We start from the raw sequence: 12,228 nt of genomic DNA, 5'->3' as shown, positions 1-12,228 counted from the left end.
GCAGTTAGTAAGCTAATGTCTCTAGTGAGAAAAATTATGTAGGAGAACTGAAGGAGTCTTGTAGAGGTTGACCAGAACGACCAGCAATGTGAAACAGCTTTTGTGCAGGGAATGGCCGGGTAGGCCTGGGCTCTTCAGGCCAGGAGCAGGAGGACTGAGCTGGAGATACAGTGAATGTGTGTGTAGTTGTGAGTGGCAGAAGCGGGGTGAATGGCAAGTGATTTTTGGCTTACTTTTTCCTGTACAAGAATTAAGGGGTGTTGAACTAACGGGCGTAGGTACAGGATTTGTGAGGCAGGTGGTTCTTCAGAGCCTGTGGTTGAGCTGTGGGTCTCTGTGTCGGGGGCTGTTGATGATGGTAATTATGGACCTGAGAAATGGCCTGGTGAATTTATAGAACAAAAGGCACTGAATGCAGACATCCTGCCTCTGGTTCAAGAAGTGAAAGTTGCAAATTTCTGGAGCTTGAAGATTCCCCTGGGGAAGAAGCACCGTGTTCTTGCAGTTGTACAGATCCCTGGGGAGTATCTAGTGCTGGTTTCTGAACACAGAGTGCTGGTCCAGAAGGACATTTTCCCTGATGTGGCTAATTTTAGGCTTTTATGGTGAATCTGTATCCAAGTTACCTCTGACTCTGTAAGTAAAGCAATTTGCTAAATATCGTCAGCCCCATTTGTGGATCTGTGCAGAAGCTTTCCCTAGAACAAAGAGGACGGCTGACGTTACTGCTTCTCAAGGCTTGTGCTCCTGAGATAAGGCAGAAATCAGAGATACATGCTAGGTTTAAGACCCAGTAAAGGCAAAATAAAGCTACGTTATGTCAGTAATTTCTGCGAAGCAACAGGTGCAATGACTTATTTCAGTTATTTAGAATGTGTAGCATATCTGTTTTGCATGATTAATGAGAAGCTGATGTGTCTGTCAGACATGTAACAGTGCATGCTTTGGTCACTGCTGCTGTTTAATGCAGGCTTTTGGGAAGGGGAGAGTGGTAGAATCAGAGCAGATCAGGGAAGAAAGGGTAGAGAGGCAAGCAAGATGTTATATCTGTCAATATATAATTATATTTACTAGAACAAGTCTTCGTGTATGAGACAGCTGCATCTGTTAAACCAATTTTAAATGCACTATTGTTTAACTACGAACTGCCTAAACTCTGAAGCCTCGTTCATAGCTGCTGTGTTGCCTCTGGAAGTCATAGTTCTGCTTATCAATGTCCCTGTACTGGAGGTGGTTGTTCACACTGACCTGCTGGGGAACGGTTTCCTGTTTCTGTGAATGATCCGTAGGCAAAATGAGTCAGGTCAGTACCTGGCTAAGGATGTTAAATGCCTTTGATAAAGGGCTCGCTGGAGGGAGCGCTGTACTCTCATGTCTGATGGTAGACCTGAGAGTGGAGTAACTTCTTGCTTAAGATTGTTGACAGATTAAAAAGCTAACCTCTTCCACCTGTAAGGTCTACAGAATGACCCGTTTCCATGTCAGTGTGTTAAACTAGTTTAAATGATGCACTAGTTTAATTTAAGTGACCTTCTACATCTTGGGTAGGGCAAAACATTTGCTTCCTGCCTGTGCTTCTCAAAGTGTCCAGCTTAGCCATGTATGTTACATTCAAGTCAGCAGAATAAAAGATAGATTCAAACTCAACAGTCTGAAGAAAAAACACAGCTAAATCTCAGTTTGTGTTTTATGTGGTTTAAAGGACTTGGAAGGAATGCAAGTTGAGTGCCATCTTACTCTAGTTAAGGTCTTTGCTTGGCTGCCTGTAAAAATTTTAAGGGGAATCACATGTCAGTGTTGCAATACAAGTCCAAATTAAATAAATCTTAAAACAAGTCAACATAGAGAAAATACACGAAGCAGAATACGTATCTCTTGAAAGAAGTAAGAAATACTGGGTATTGGGACAAGGGTTTTGTTAGCAGATTAATGTCAAGGAATACAAATGATACAGTCACAGCATCAAACCACTGGTTGGGTGATCTGGATAAATTCTACAGTGTTATCATTTATGTCCAAACATATGAAGATACAATCTAAGAATTTACATCCATGGGAAAATTACACCAAAGTAGTGTTGGTGTGTGGGTGCTTGTTCTTTTGGCTTTTAGGACAAATTATCTTCTCTTATACTGACGTGTGTGTGGTCTTGCTTACAGAAGCATTCTGGTTTGTAAATGGTCAGACTGGTGCCAGAAGTTATTTGAATGTGGAAATCATGTGTTCCCTCAAGTAATCCTTGGTATTAGCTTTTTTGATATCATTGAAAGACAGTAAGTTTACTTCTGCCTTCTCCCTTTTCTTTCTGCAAATGTTGAAAGAACAGTGAGCACGCAGGAGAGGGTATAGGATCCGGTGGTCAGAGCAGAATAAGCTGAGAGCAAGGGTTGTCTGGTTTCCAAAGCTGTTCCCCAGCTCTGTTGGCTATTTCTTAGGGCTTAAGTTTTTATAGAACTATTGGTTTTCTTCTGAAAGAAGTCACATCTAGAGAACTGGAGGTTTGAAGAGTAATATTGGAGTTAGTCTTCCTTTTTCTATATGGAAACTATAAAGTTAAAAGTTAGGCTTTGCATAGACATGTTTCGTAACAACAGAATTTTAATTTGAGATGGATAATTATGTGACAAACACATGTGGTCTGTGATTGGAGAGGATTTGGGGGAAAAAAAATAACCAGAAACCAAAACAAAACTTTCTTCAGGTTGTCAGATAATGATCTGTAGAAACCTGGAAGAATATCCTTACTCGAATACAATTTAACTTTGTTGGCGCATGTATTGTGGTATTATTTTGCTTTGAGGCATTTGACATATCATTCTGGATTAAGTCTACTTGGTTATCGCTGGTTTGTTAGGGCTTGGTAACTTCCATATACACTTTTAATAGGCTGTCGCTCTTGTCTTCAGGTTGCTTTCAACTCTTAATCAGCTGTATTTCTTACGACTATAGCTTTTGGAAGAAGAAGGTTATTCACTAAGCAGAAGACTTGTGGTTCTGTTGGCATTACTACATTCTTTTGGCTGTAAAACAATTCAGTATGTTCCTTCTTGTTCTCAAATTTCAGGAAAGCCAATATTTTCAGTGGACATTCACCCAGATGGGACCAAGTTTGCAACAGGAGGACAAGGTATATTACATATATATACATACTGATAGAAGCCAGAATTTTGGGCTGCAATGATCTTTACCTTCACAACACTTTAATCATTCTGTCCCTTTTAAAAACATATCACTTAGATATCTGAAACACAGTTGATTGTGTAAGTCATTAATATGTATTTAAAAGTACTGTTTCTTACTATAGAAGGAAGGGTTACATTTTTTGATCTGCTCATCCTCTTGGACATCTGTTGAGATAATGGCTGCAATAATTGAGTTGTGCTCATAATGGCCAAATTTCTTTTTTTATTTGAAAAGGAGCTGAATGTGAAGTTTGGCTTTTTGAACTGCTAAATAATAGAGCTATTGGGTCAAGAAAATCCAATTATACAAATGGAATAGCTCAAGAAATGTATGCAAAATTATTCAGTATTGCAATCCAAATAATGATTTTGTTGGCTACCATAATTGCAATTTAGATTTTGAATGCATCTTCTCTCCTGTTAAATGCAATTTAACTATAAATAGTTCATTCTTACAGTTGGCATCGTTAAAGTTCCCATTGCAGTAGTGACAAAATCTGACTCTCTGTTCTGGAACAGATATTAAGTTGAAAAGCTCTTTTGCCTTTTGCGTGTATTTAAAAGGAGGGTCTTTTTGTTCACCTGTAGGCCAGGATTCTGGGAAAGTTGTGATCTGGAATATGGCTCCTGTCCTGAAAGAGGAAGATGAAAAGAATGAAAATATTCCCAAGATGCTTTGTCAGATGGACAATCATTTAGGTAACAGATCTGTTTTTTTTTTTTTTTTTTTTTTTTTTTTTTTACTGACTGGTGGTAGTTTGCTAAAGCAATACATTTGTTTATAATTACAAAAAGCATGCCCTGTCCAGTGGTAAAGAATCAGTAAAACACAGCAGAGGGGTCTCATATTTTGTGTACATGTTTTTAGATGTTGAGGTAGAAAATCTTAAGATGTGGAAAAATACACAGAAAAATACAGATACTGTTGGAAATCTCCCTGTAAACTTATTCCAGCAGTGACCACAAAGTAATTGATAATGCACATTCTGAGAAACTGGTAAGCTCTGAAGGAAAGATCAAGAGAAGGAATAAATGTAAAGGAAACAATATATGAAGTATATCAAATACTTCATAACTTCTAAATTATTCTGGATTTTTTGCATATTATATGTAAAAGAAATGGTTACCTGAACAAGCCGTCCCTTTATTTTCTTCAAGATGCTTGTTTTCTTTCTTTCCTTCTTAATCCCACTTAATTTACTACAAGCAGTTTCTTTTCCTAGATTAATATTAATACTTCTCCTTTTGAACTGCTTTTGGTGAAGCTTTTTAAAATAATAAATAGTTTTTAAAACTAAGTTCTTCAACTGTTACTGACAGATAAGTACCAATTTATTTATCTAAAGCAGACAGAGTAACTGCTTTGAGAGGAAAAAGCACACCTAAATCCTAAACATCTCCTGTCTAGCTTTGCTTATTATAAATTCTGTACCCCAGTCTAGAACAATCTGTTCTCATTTTTCTTCTTACAAACTCTTTTCTACATTTCAGCTTGTGTGAACTGTGTGCGATGGTCAAACAATGGAGTTTACTTGGCTTCAGGGGGAGATGACAAATTGATTATGGTGTGGAAACGAGCCGCGTAAGCATGTTCCCTCCTTCTCAATTTTGTATTTTATTTCAAATAAGTCACACTGTCTAGTCTGTTAGTGCGTATGGAGCTGAAACCTGTGGTATCACATCACTGATACTGGAGATTTAGTCTATTATCCTGTTTCTTTTGATGGAGAGTGTGTCTACCTGGGCAGTCACATTCCTGTCTAGTGGTTAAGACATTTTCTTCTGGCATTGAAGAAAACTTCGTGATAAAATTTGAAGAGTTAGCTTAAATACTAGCATTTTTTGCTATTGGTGGGTATTATAAATTTTACTGAAGCTATTTTCTTTAATAACTGGAATTACTTTCTATAAAAATATATTTTTTTTTCAGGAATAACTGAATATAAAATAGAATTGTACCATACAGCTGATATTCTTTAGAAAGAAACCCTGAAAAGTATGATGTGGTTCTGTTGCTAACCATTGTTTCTATTTTAATTAGATATATTGGACCGAGCACTGTGTTTGGTTCTAGTAGCAAACTTACTAATGTTGAGCAGTGGAGGTGTGTATCAATTCTCAGAAGCCATTCAGGGGGTAAGTTGACAGGTGCAGAATGAACATAATTTGAAATGTACACATTTTGAAAAACTATTTTACTATTGCATTTTCATGCTCAAAACATAAATTTAGTGGCAAGTTAATGATTTTAGTGGCAACAGTAAAAATCTAACAAAAATGTGATTTTTAGTCAAAATGTCAATTTGGCAAGTAACTCCTGGCAAACTGTGTAATAGAATAACTATTAACTCAGACATTTATATTTCACTATAATCTCTTGATAGGCAAAGATCAAGTTCTGTAAAACAGAATATTAGGATTCATTTAGAAAAAATTACTAAAGTGCAATGCAAAAGATGAATAAGCCAGGTAATTTCAAATGCATTTTCTGTTTGCTGATGTGAACTATGAATGAAATCAAGATTAAAAATCACTTTGGTCAGTCCAGGTATGTTGGAATAAAGTGACTACATTACAGTATCTGTTACTTTTTCGTAAAAGCAAGGTGAAGTACTTTTTACAGGCTTTAGTACTTCCTATAATCACTAAATACTGCATTCTGTCTTGGATGTGTGTGTCATTAAACATTATAAATTGGAGTGCCTCAATTCCATTTTGCTACGTTCTTTCTTAGCTTCCACTCTACTGGTACTCAGAAATAGTCATTTCTCAGTGATGGAAAAGGTGTTGCCTCACAAGTTATTTAAAAAAAAAAATTGTATTTTCTGATTACTGATGATGTTTTATATTCTTTCCAAACAGATGTCATGGATGTAGCATGGTCTCCACACGATGCCTGGTTGGCATCGTGTAGTGTGGATAACACTGTTGTCATCTGGAATGCTGTGAAATTTCCAGGTGAGAAATCTTACATTTCAGATGTTCGAGTATATAATGCTTTGGAACAAATTATCCCCTCCATGGGTGTATGTCATGCACTGAAAATGTCTGTGTGACAATGGGTTGCCTGTCTTATGAGATGATACGCTTGCAATATGGTGAGTCAGTCCCTGTTCCAAATTTGGTTGTTGGTGTGCATTGGATTCCATGCTGCTGTAGACAACAGTTACACTCAGATTATGCTCCTGATCTTACATGAAGGTCATTATTACATGCATTTTCTTCTTTACCATCTCTTCAGTATCCCAAATATATACAACTTCAGCTTGATATTAAGTAACCAGCGTGGCCTTATGTAATGAGGGGGAAGAAGGAAGGGCTAGGGCAGCCTTAGCACCCTGTCACAGTAACAAAAGCTACTTACATTCTTGCATTTACATTTTACAGTATTACATTTGATGGCCATTTTGCTTCTTCCATTGCTGCAGTGCTGGCAATTCACTAAGTCCCAAGGCCTCCAGCTGACCTGCAAAGGTCCACAGCAGTTAAGGAACTTGTGCCTTTATTTGGCTGCTGCTTATCACATAACTTGATGTAAACTAAAGCTCCTATTGGGTGTTGCAGTTTATTTTAGGGTTGCTACCAGTACTGATGCTGGAGGTTTTTATACTTTCAAGCTAACTGTGTAGCCAGTGCAGTGCTCGCAGCCTATTCTCTAACAGACTGATAAGCAAGAGAATGGCTGAAAATAGGTTACCAGGTCTGCCAGGCTTGTGTGTTTCTTCAGTCACATCTTTGAAAAAGTTGAATATGTTGTGATAATCTTTGGGTACAGAGGAAAGGATGAATATTTAACTGAAGTTCCAGCTGAACTGCTGCTTTCCATTGCTTGAACATGCTATTCTAAACTGCCTGAGCTCTGCTAGTATTCTCTTCCTGTTTTGATGTATTTTTATAAAGAGTTTTGGACCCCTTACTCTGTCAACAGTGTTCTTTACCTGTTTTTTTATACTATTTAAGCTTAAGTATATGTTCCAGTTTTGTTGCTATGTTGTCATTTGTAAATTAAAAGAGGTTATATTCAATATGCTGTTTAAACAAGATCTCATAAATCTCTTTAACAGTCTGCCCTGAAAGACATAATAGTAACCACACACTACTCTCTTTTCTTTTTTTCTTTTTCTTTTTTTTTTTTTTTTTTTTTGTCTGTGTGTACAGAAATTCTTGCCACTTTAAAGGGGCATTCTGGCTTGGTGAAAGGGCTGACCTGGGATCCCGTTGGAAAATATATTGCCTCTCAGGCTGACGATCGAAGTTTGAAGGTGTGGCGGACGATGGACTGGCAACTGGAAACTAGCATCACAAAACCCTTTGATGAGGTACTTGAGAATGTTTTACCAAAGTAAATTCCTACAAAGTGAATGAAAATTGTAAGAGTAATTCCAATTCTGCAGAAGCATTAGTTAGTTTAACAGTGCCAAGTCAAATCAAACTATTTGACAGTAGATTCAAAAGAAGGGTGGGAGGGGAGCTACTTTCTCATACAACATATGATTAAATCGAGACTCTAGTTGCTACTGAATGTTGTAGATGCCAAAGGTATACGTGGGTTGTGAAAACAAGTAAATTCCTGGAAATGTAGAAGCCATTCTGAGGAAGTATTGGCACACTGCATTCTTTTCGTTCTTGCATTCTTTTCTATGCGTTGTCTGTTGGCCACTACCAGAAAAAGGCAAATACTTAGGATAGGGATCTGGCACTTTAGTGCTGACTTATGTGATGACTTTAATCAGGAGGTCAAATTTATGAGGACAGAAGCTGGTGCTTAGTGAGTGGAGTGTTTTGCAGTGATCTTAAGGTATCGTGGTTAGTGCAATTAATTACTATTAATAATAATAGACTGTAAATGCCTGAATATGTGTGATCTGATTTGAAACCTGAAGTCTCATTGTTAGCAGTTGGTATGCTGCAGCCATGTCACTAACTAGAACTGTGATAAATACTGAGCGTGCTGTATGCAAAAAGACTTGCATTTCGTTTCTTCTAAAAATAGTTCTCTGGATTCCTTTTCCTCCTTTTGTTAGGGCTTCATAAGTTACATTATATCTCCTGTGTAAACATGTTTGATGTGCTGAGAAATGTACTGTCATTCTTTTATAGTCACAGAAGACTTAGTAATCATATATTTCCTAAATCTAAAATAAAAACAGTTTGCATTAAAAATGTATTTTTTTTTGCCAGACATGCTTAATGTTCTAGTATGTTTTTTTGATTTATTTCATCAGTGTGGAGGGACAACACATGTGTTGCGTCTTAGCTGGTCACCTGATGGTCACTATCTTGTTTCTGCTCATGCCATGAATAATTCTGGACCTACTGCTCAGATCATCGAGAGAGATGGATGGAAAACCAACATGGATTTTGTAGGGCACCGGAAGGCAGTTACAGTAGTGGTGGGTGAATTATAATAATTTTTCCCTAAAGTAAAACTTCTAAGATGTTTCTTCTGATAGTTGTATGCATAAGTGGGACAACAGATGGAGATAGGTGTCAAGGTTAGTAGAGCAAACACATGGTGGTGTGTAATAAATGTCAACTTTAGTGCTGGAAACAATCAGCCTGCTCTTATGATATGAGAACTGCATGTAGATGAACAAGATGAGGGGAACACAGGAGCATGTTAGAAATGCCAGACACCAACATCGTGAGCTGTTCAGTGACTTAGATTTATAGTGGGTTCCTGATCACTGGTGAAATTGATGTTCTTTGGCATTCCTGTTAAGGTATTCAAAATCTCGATTAAGAAAGCATATGGGGCTTTTGTCAGTGCTTTTATAGAGTCAGGTTAGGGACCTTGTTTCCATGAAATGTTTATCTTTTTCACTCTTAAATGGAAAGCTTGCTTTTAAAGCTGATCTACTGAAATTTGATTACTGTAATAAGATGTGGCATCTCACTTGTTCAGAAATTCAATCCAAAAATCTTCAAGAAGAAACAAAAGAATGGGAGCTCCACCAAGTCAAGTTGTCCCTACTGCTGTTGTGCTGTTGGTAGTAAGGATCGATCTCTTTCTGTCTGGGTAAGTGTCAGCTTTTACTAATGTGATCATTTGGGTAACTTGAGGGTTTAGCACAAAGATCATGTGTACAGAATTAGGTCTTATGTTTAGATTCATGTTTACTTTTTTATTCTTTCTGTTGTTAGAGATTTAAATAGGGGAAAGGGAGTGGATAGTATTAATTCCTGAAATGAACGTCTTATTCTAAAGCTAAGAGCAGGTATGTTGCTGTGGTTAAGGGGTTAAGGCTTATGTGTTATCACAGCTAATAAACATAATCCAACCATATTTCCTTCTTATGTCTTTTACTTGTTCTCCATCTCCATGTTCTTCTTGTAAGAAAGATTCTACTATTATTCCATATTTAGCCCACCTACCCATTGATCGGTCATAGAGTCTAGTTTTGTTAGTCTTGCTTTTATGGGTACAAAGAGAATATAGCAGGCATGGCACAGATGTTTCTGAGCATATATATGGCTCGTCATTGTGCTTTGTTCTGGCTTCAATCCCTGGCTTCTGCCTTTGCTATGGAAATTAATGTGAAAGCGAATGAGTTTTTTTAAAAACACTTTCAAGTTTTCAATATCTAGTTTGGGTTTTACTTTAAAAATGTAAACTAAAATTGTTATTCTGGCTGAGAGAAGGGTAGCTAGTCTCATGTTTATCAATGCAAGATGGGTTGTTTGGCAACTGCAAAGGACAAGGAATAAGTTTAACTGGTTATAAGGCTTTGTGATGAGAACGTGTGCCAGAACACACCAATTGCTAACTGCAGTCTACTATTTATAGATTCCAGTGTGATATTTATCCATCAATAGTTAAATGCATAACACTATATCTGTTTTTGGCAATGCTACTGGTGCATACCCAAATCAAAGTGTCACTCAGTATATTTTACTTTATATTTATACTATGATTTCATGTAGGGTGCCTGTCGAGGTTACAGTAGGTATTTTAGACATGCAAAGTTATAGGCAGTCATTACCCTGAAGAGCTCTAGGTATGTACACAATGCAGACCTACGAAAAAACTAAATAGCTAAAAGAAATAACTGCTGATGATGGCATACTACTAATGAGCTTGAAACATCTTAAATCACGTTGACTTGTAGTTCGTTTTGGTCGTACTATGTACTATAGTTATCAAGTCCACTGGATTGACAGTATTGCACCTGATTTAGAACACGTTACAGGGAATTTTTCATGTTCAGTTCTTTATTACTAAGCTGATCTATAAGTGTAGAGGAATCCTCTTTAAGAATAATTGTGTTAATTTTCCTTTGCTATTGGCAGGCTTCACTTAACTTGGGTAAGCGGTCTGAATGAGGACATGAAGCCTAATCTGGTTTTGTTTTTCCTCTTGTGCTGGCAGTTTGCAACATCCTTATCTCAATAAAGGTTAGAATAGAAGCTGTCTTTAGCATCTGTGGAATTACTTTTTGAGTGGTAGAAAGTTTGAGGACTGCAATATACAGGCAAAGTTGGTTAAGACCTCATGCTTCAGAAAGGAGGGAAGGATTGAGAGACAGCCATTCTTCTCCAGAGCTTTTCTGTGCTAGTAAGAGAAAGGCTAACCTGGCACTTCAGATGTCATGTCATCAAGCGTACAGCTATCTCTTGGCTTGTTCTTGTTTGGAGAATATTGTTAGACTCTGGGAAAGTATTAATGCAGTAATATTTGTGGTAACGTAGAACTTCTAAATTTCTGAGTGTTGTTTCTTCTATTTTAAGCTCACATGTCTGAAACGGCCATTAGTTGTCATACATGAACTGTTTGACAAGTCAATCATGGATATCTCCTGGTAAGTTTGTTTTTTAGAAAAGCCAGAATGTTATAATTAATTTTAGCTACAGATGTTAACTGGAAATTCACTGAAATAGTAGAGATTACATCTGTTGGAACGCACATGCTTGGTTCCTGAAGGGTTTGGTTCTTCTGCAGCATCTTTGGTAGTGTGACACTAGCTACTAGCATGTGATCACTTCAGACTATGTAACATTAGAGTTGGATGAAAACTAATGTGTTTAGGAAATAATAAAGTAAATTATCTGTGGAATGTTTTCCTACTTGTTAAGATTCTGCAAATTTTTTTCTGTAACATGTATTTTATAACATGTTGTGGTGGACCCGATGAGCTTTACCTGTATTACATACATGGAAAGTTATTGCACTATACAGTTATAACAAATTCAAGTGGACCTTGTAGGCCAGTATTTCCTTGGAGAAAAAAGAAAATTCTTTTTCCCCCTGCCCATCTTAGGTCGACCCCTTTTGGTGGTGTAGCAGTGGCAGATCCTTTACTAGCTTTTTGAGTGTTACCCTGGCTGTGCTGGAACCAGCTCTTGCTGTCTGTTTCAGAACAAAAAAGTTGCAGCATCCAGGAGCATGGCCCCATTTCTGCTAGCAGTAGAAGGAGGTGGTATGACCATAGTTGAGGGGGAGGCGAGGAGCAGGGATGGGAAGGTAGGCCAGGTTCCTTTGTTCACACTCCTCCTGCTATCGATGACATGAAGTATCAGGCCGTCAGTGACTGACTTCTGCCTTGCTTTTCCAATTTTATATCTTCTTGGTTCTCCTATCTCATAGCATTAGAGTTGTGATTTCCCTCTTCCATTTTCCCCAGGACTGCACTCCTTTCTCTCTCCAGAATAACTTCTCAAAGCCTGAGTGTTTGTGGTTTTTTCCCTTTTTTTTTTTTTTTTTTTAAAAAAAAAAAAAAAAAAAAGATGAGTGGAGAAGTGGTTCCCAAGTAGTGGGGTCTGCCTCACTGTTGGAACTAATGAGCATCAAAGGCCTGGCCTTAGAAAGGCAGAAGTTAACAGTTCTCTATTTGCAGCAAGACTTGAGTAATAAGGAAGAAATAAACATGAGACTACTCAGTAAATGGTATTTAAGATAAAACTCTGCACCTATGCATCAGTGAAATTTACAGTATTGGGAGTTGTTTATGTGTGTGTATATATAATATATATATCTTTTTCATAATATAAACAGCTGATCACGTAGGTTGTTTTAGTTCTAGCATTTCCTGACTTTTGGAATTACACC

At 37.4% G+C, this 12,228-nt stretch overlaps 1 protein-coding gene across 1 annotated transcript in view; it reads left to right on the top strand.

Annotated features, from left to right (window-relative positions):
• The window catches only part of LOC116496109 (protein HIRA), a 34,023-nt gene that overhangs the window by 4,541 nt on the left and 17,254 nt on the right, over window positions 1-12,228 (top strand). Inside the window, exons 2-10 of the mRNA XM_032199005.1 lie at window positions 3,065-3,127; window positions 3,771-3,881; window positions 4,674-4,764; window positions 5,224-5,318; window positions 6,045-6,140; window positions 7,341-7,501; window positions 8,408-8,575; window positions 9,088-9,201; window positions 10,911-10,981. Of these exons, the coding sequence (XP_032054896.1) occupies window positions 3,065-3,127; window positions 3,771-3,881; window positions 4,674-4,764; window positions 5,224-5,318; window positions 6,045-6,140; window positions 7,341-7,501; window positions 8,408-8,575; window positions 9,088-9,201; window positions 10,911-10,981 (970 nt within the window). The remainder of the gene's footprint in view (window positions 1-3,064; window positions 3,128-3,770; window positions 3,882-4,673; window positions 4,765-5,223; window positions 5,319-6,044; window positions 6,141-7,340; window positions 7,502-8,407; window positions 8,576-9,087; window positions 9,202-10,910; window positions 10,982-12,228) is intronic.

Source organism: Aythya fuligula, chromosome 17, assembly GCF_009819795.1.
Source record: "Aythya fuligula isolate bAytFul2 chromosome 17, bAytFul2.pri, whole genome shotgun sequence".
In the NCBI taxonomy this organism is placed as follows: domain Eukaryota; kingdom Metazoa; phylum Chordata; class Aves; order Anseriformes; family Anatidae; genus Aythya; species Aythya fuligula.
Note: the sequence above shows the minus strand (reverse complement) of the source record. Positions and strands in the feature narration are given on the sequence as shown.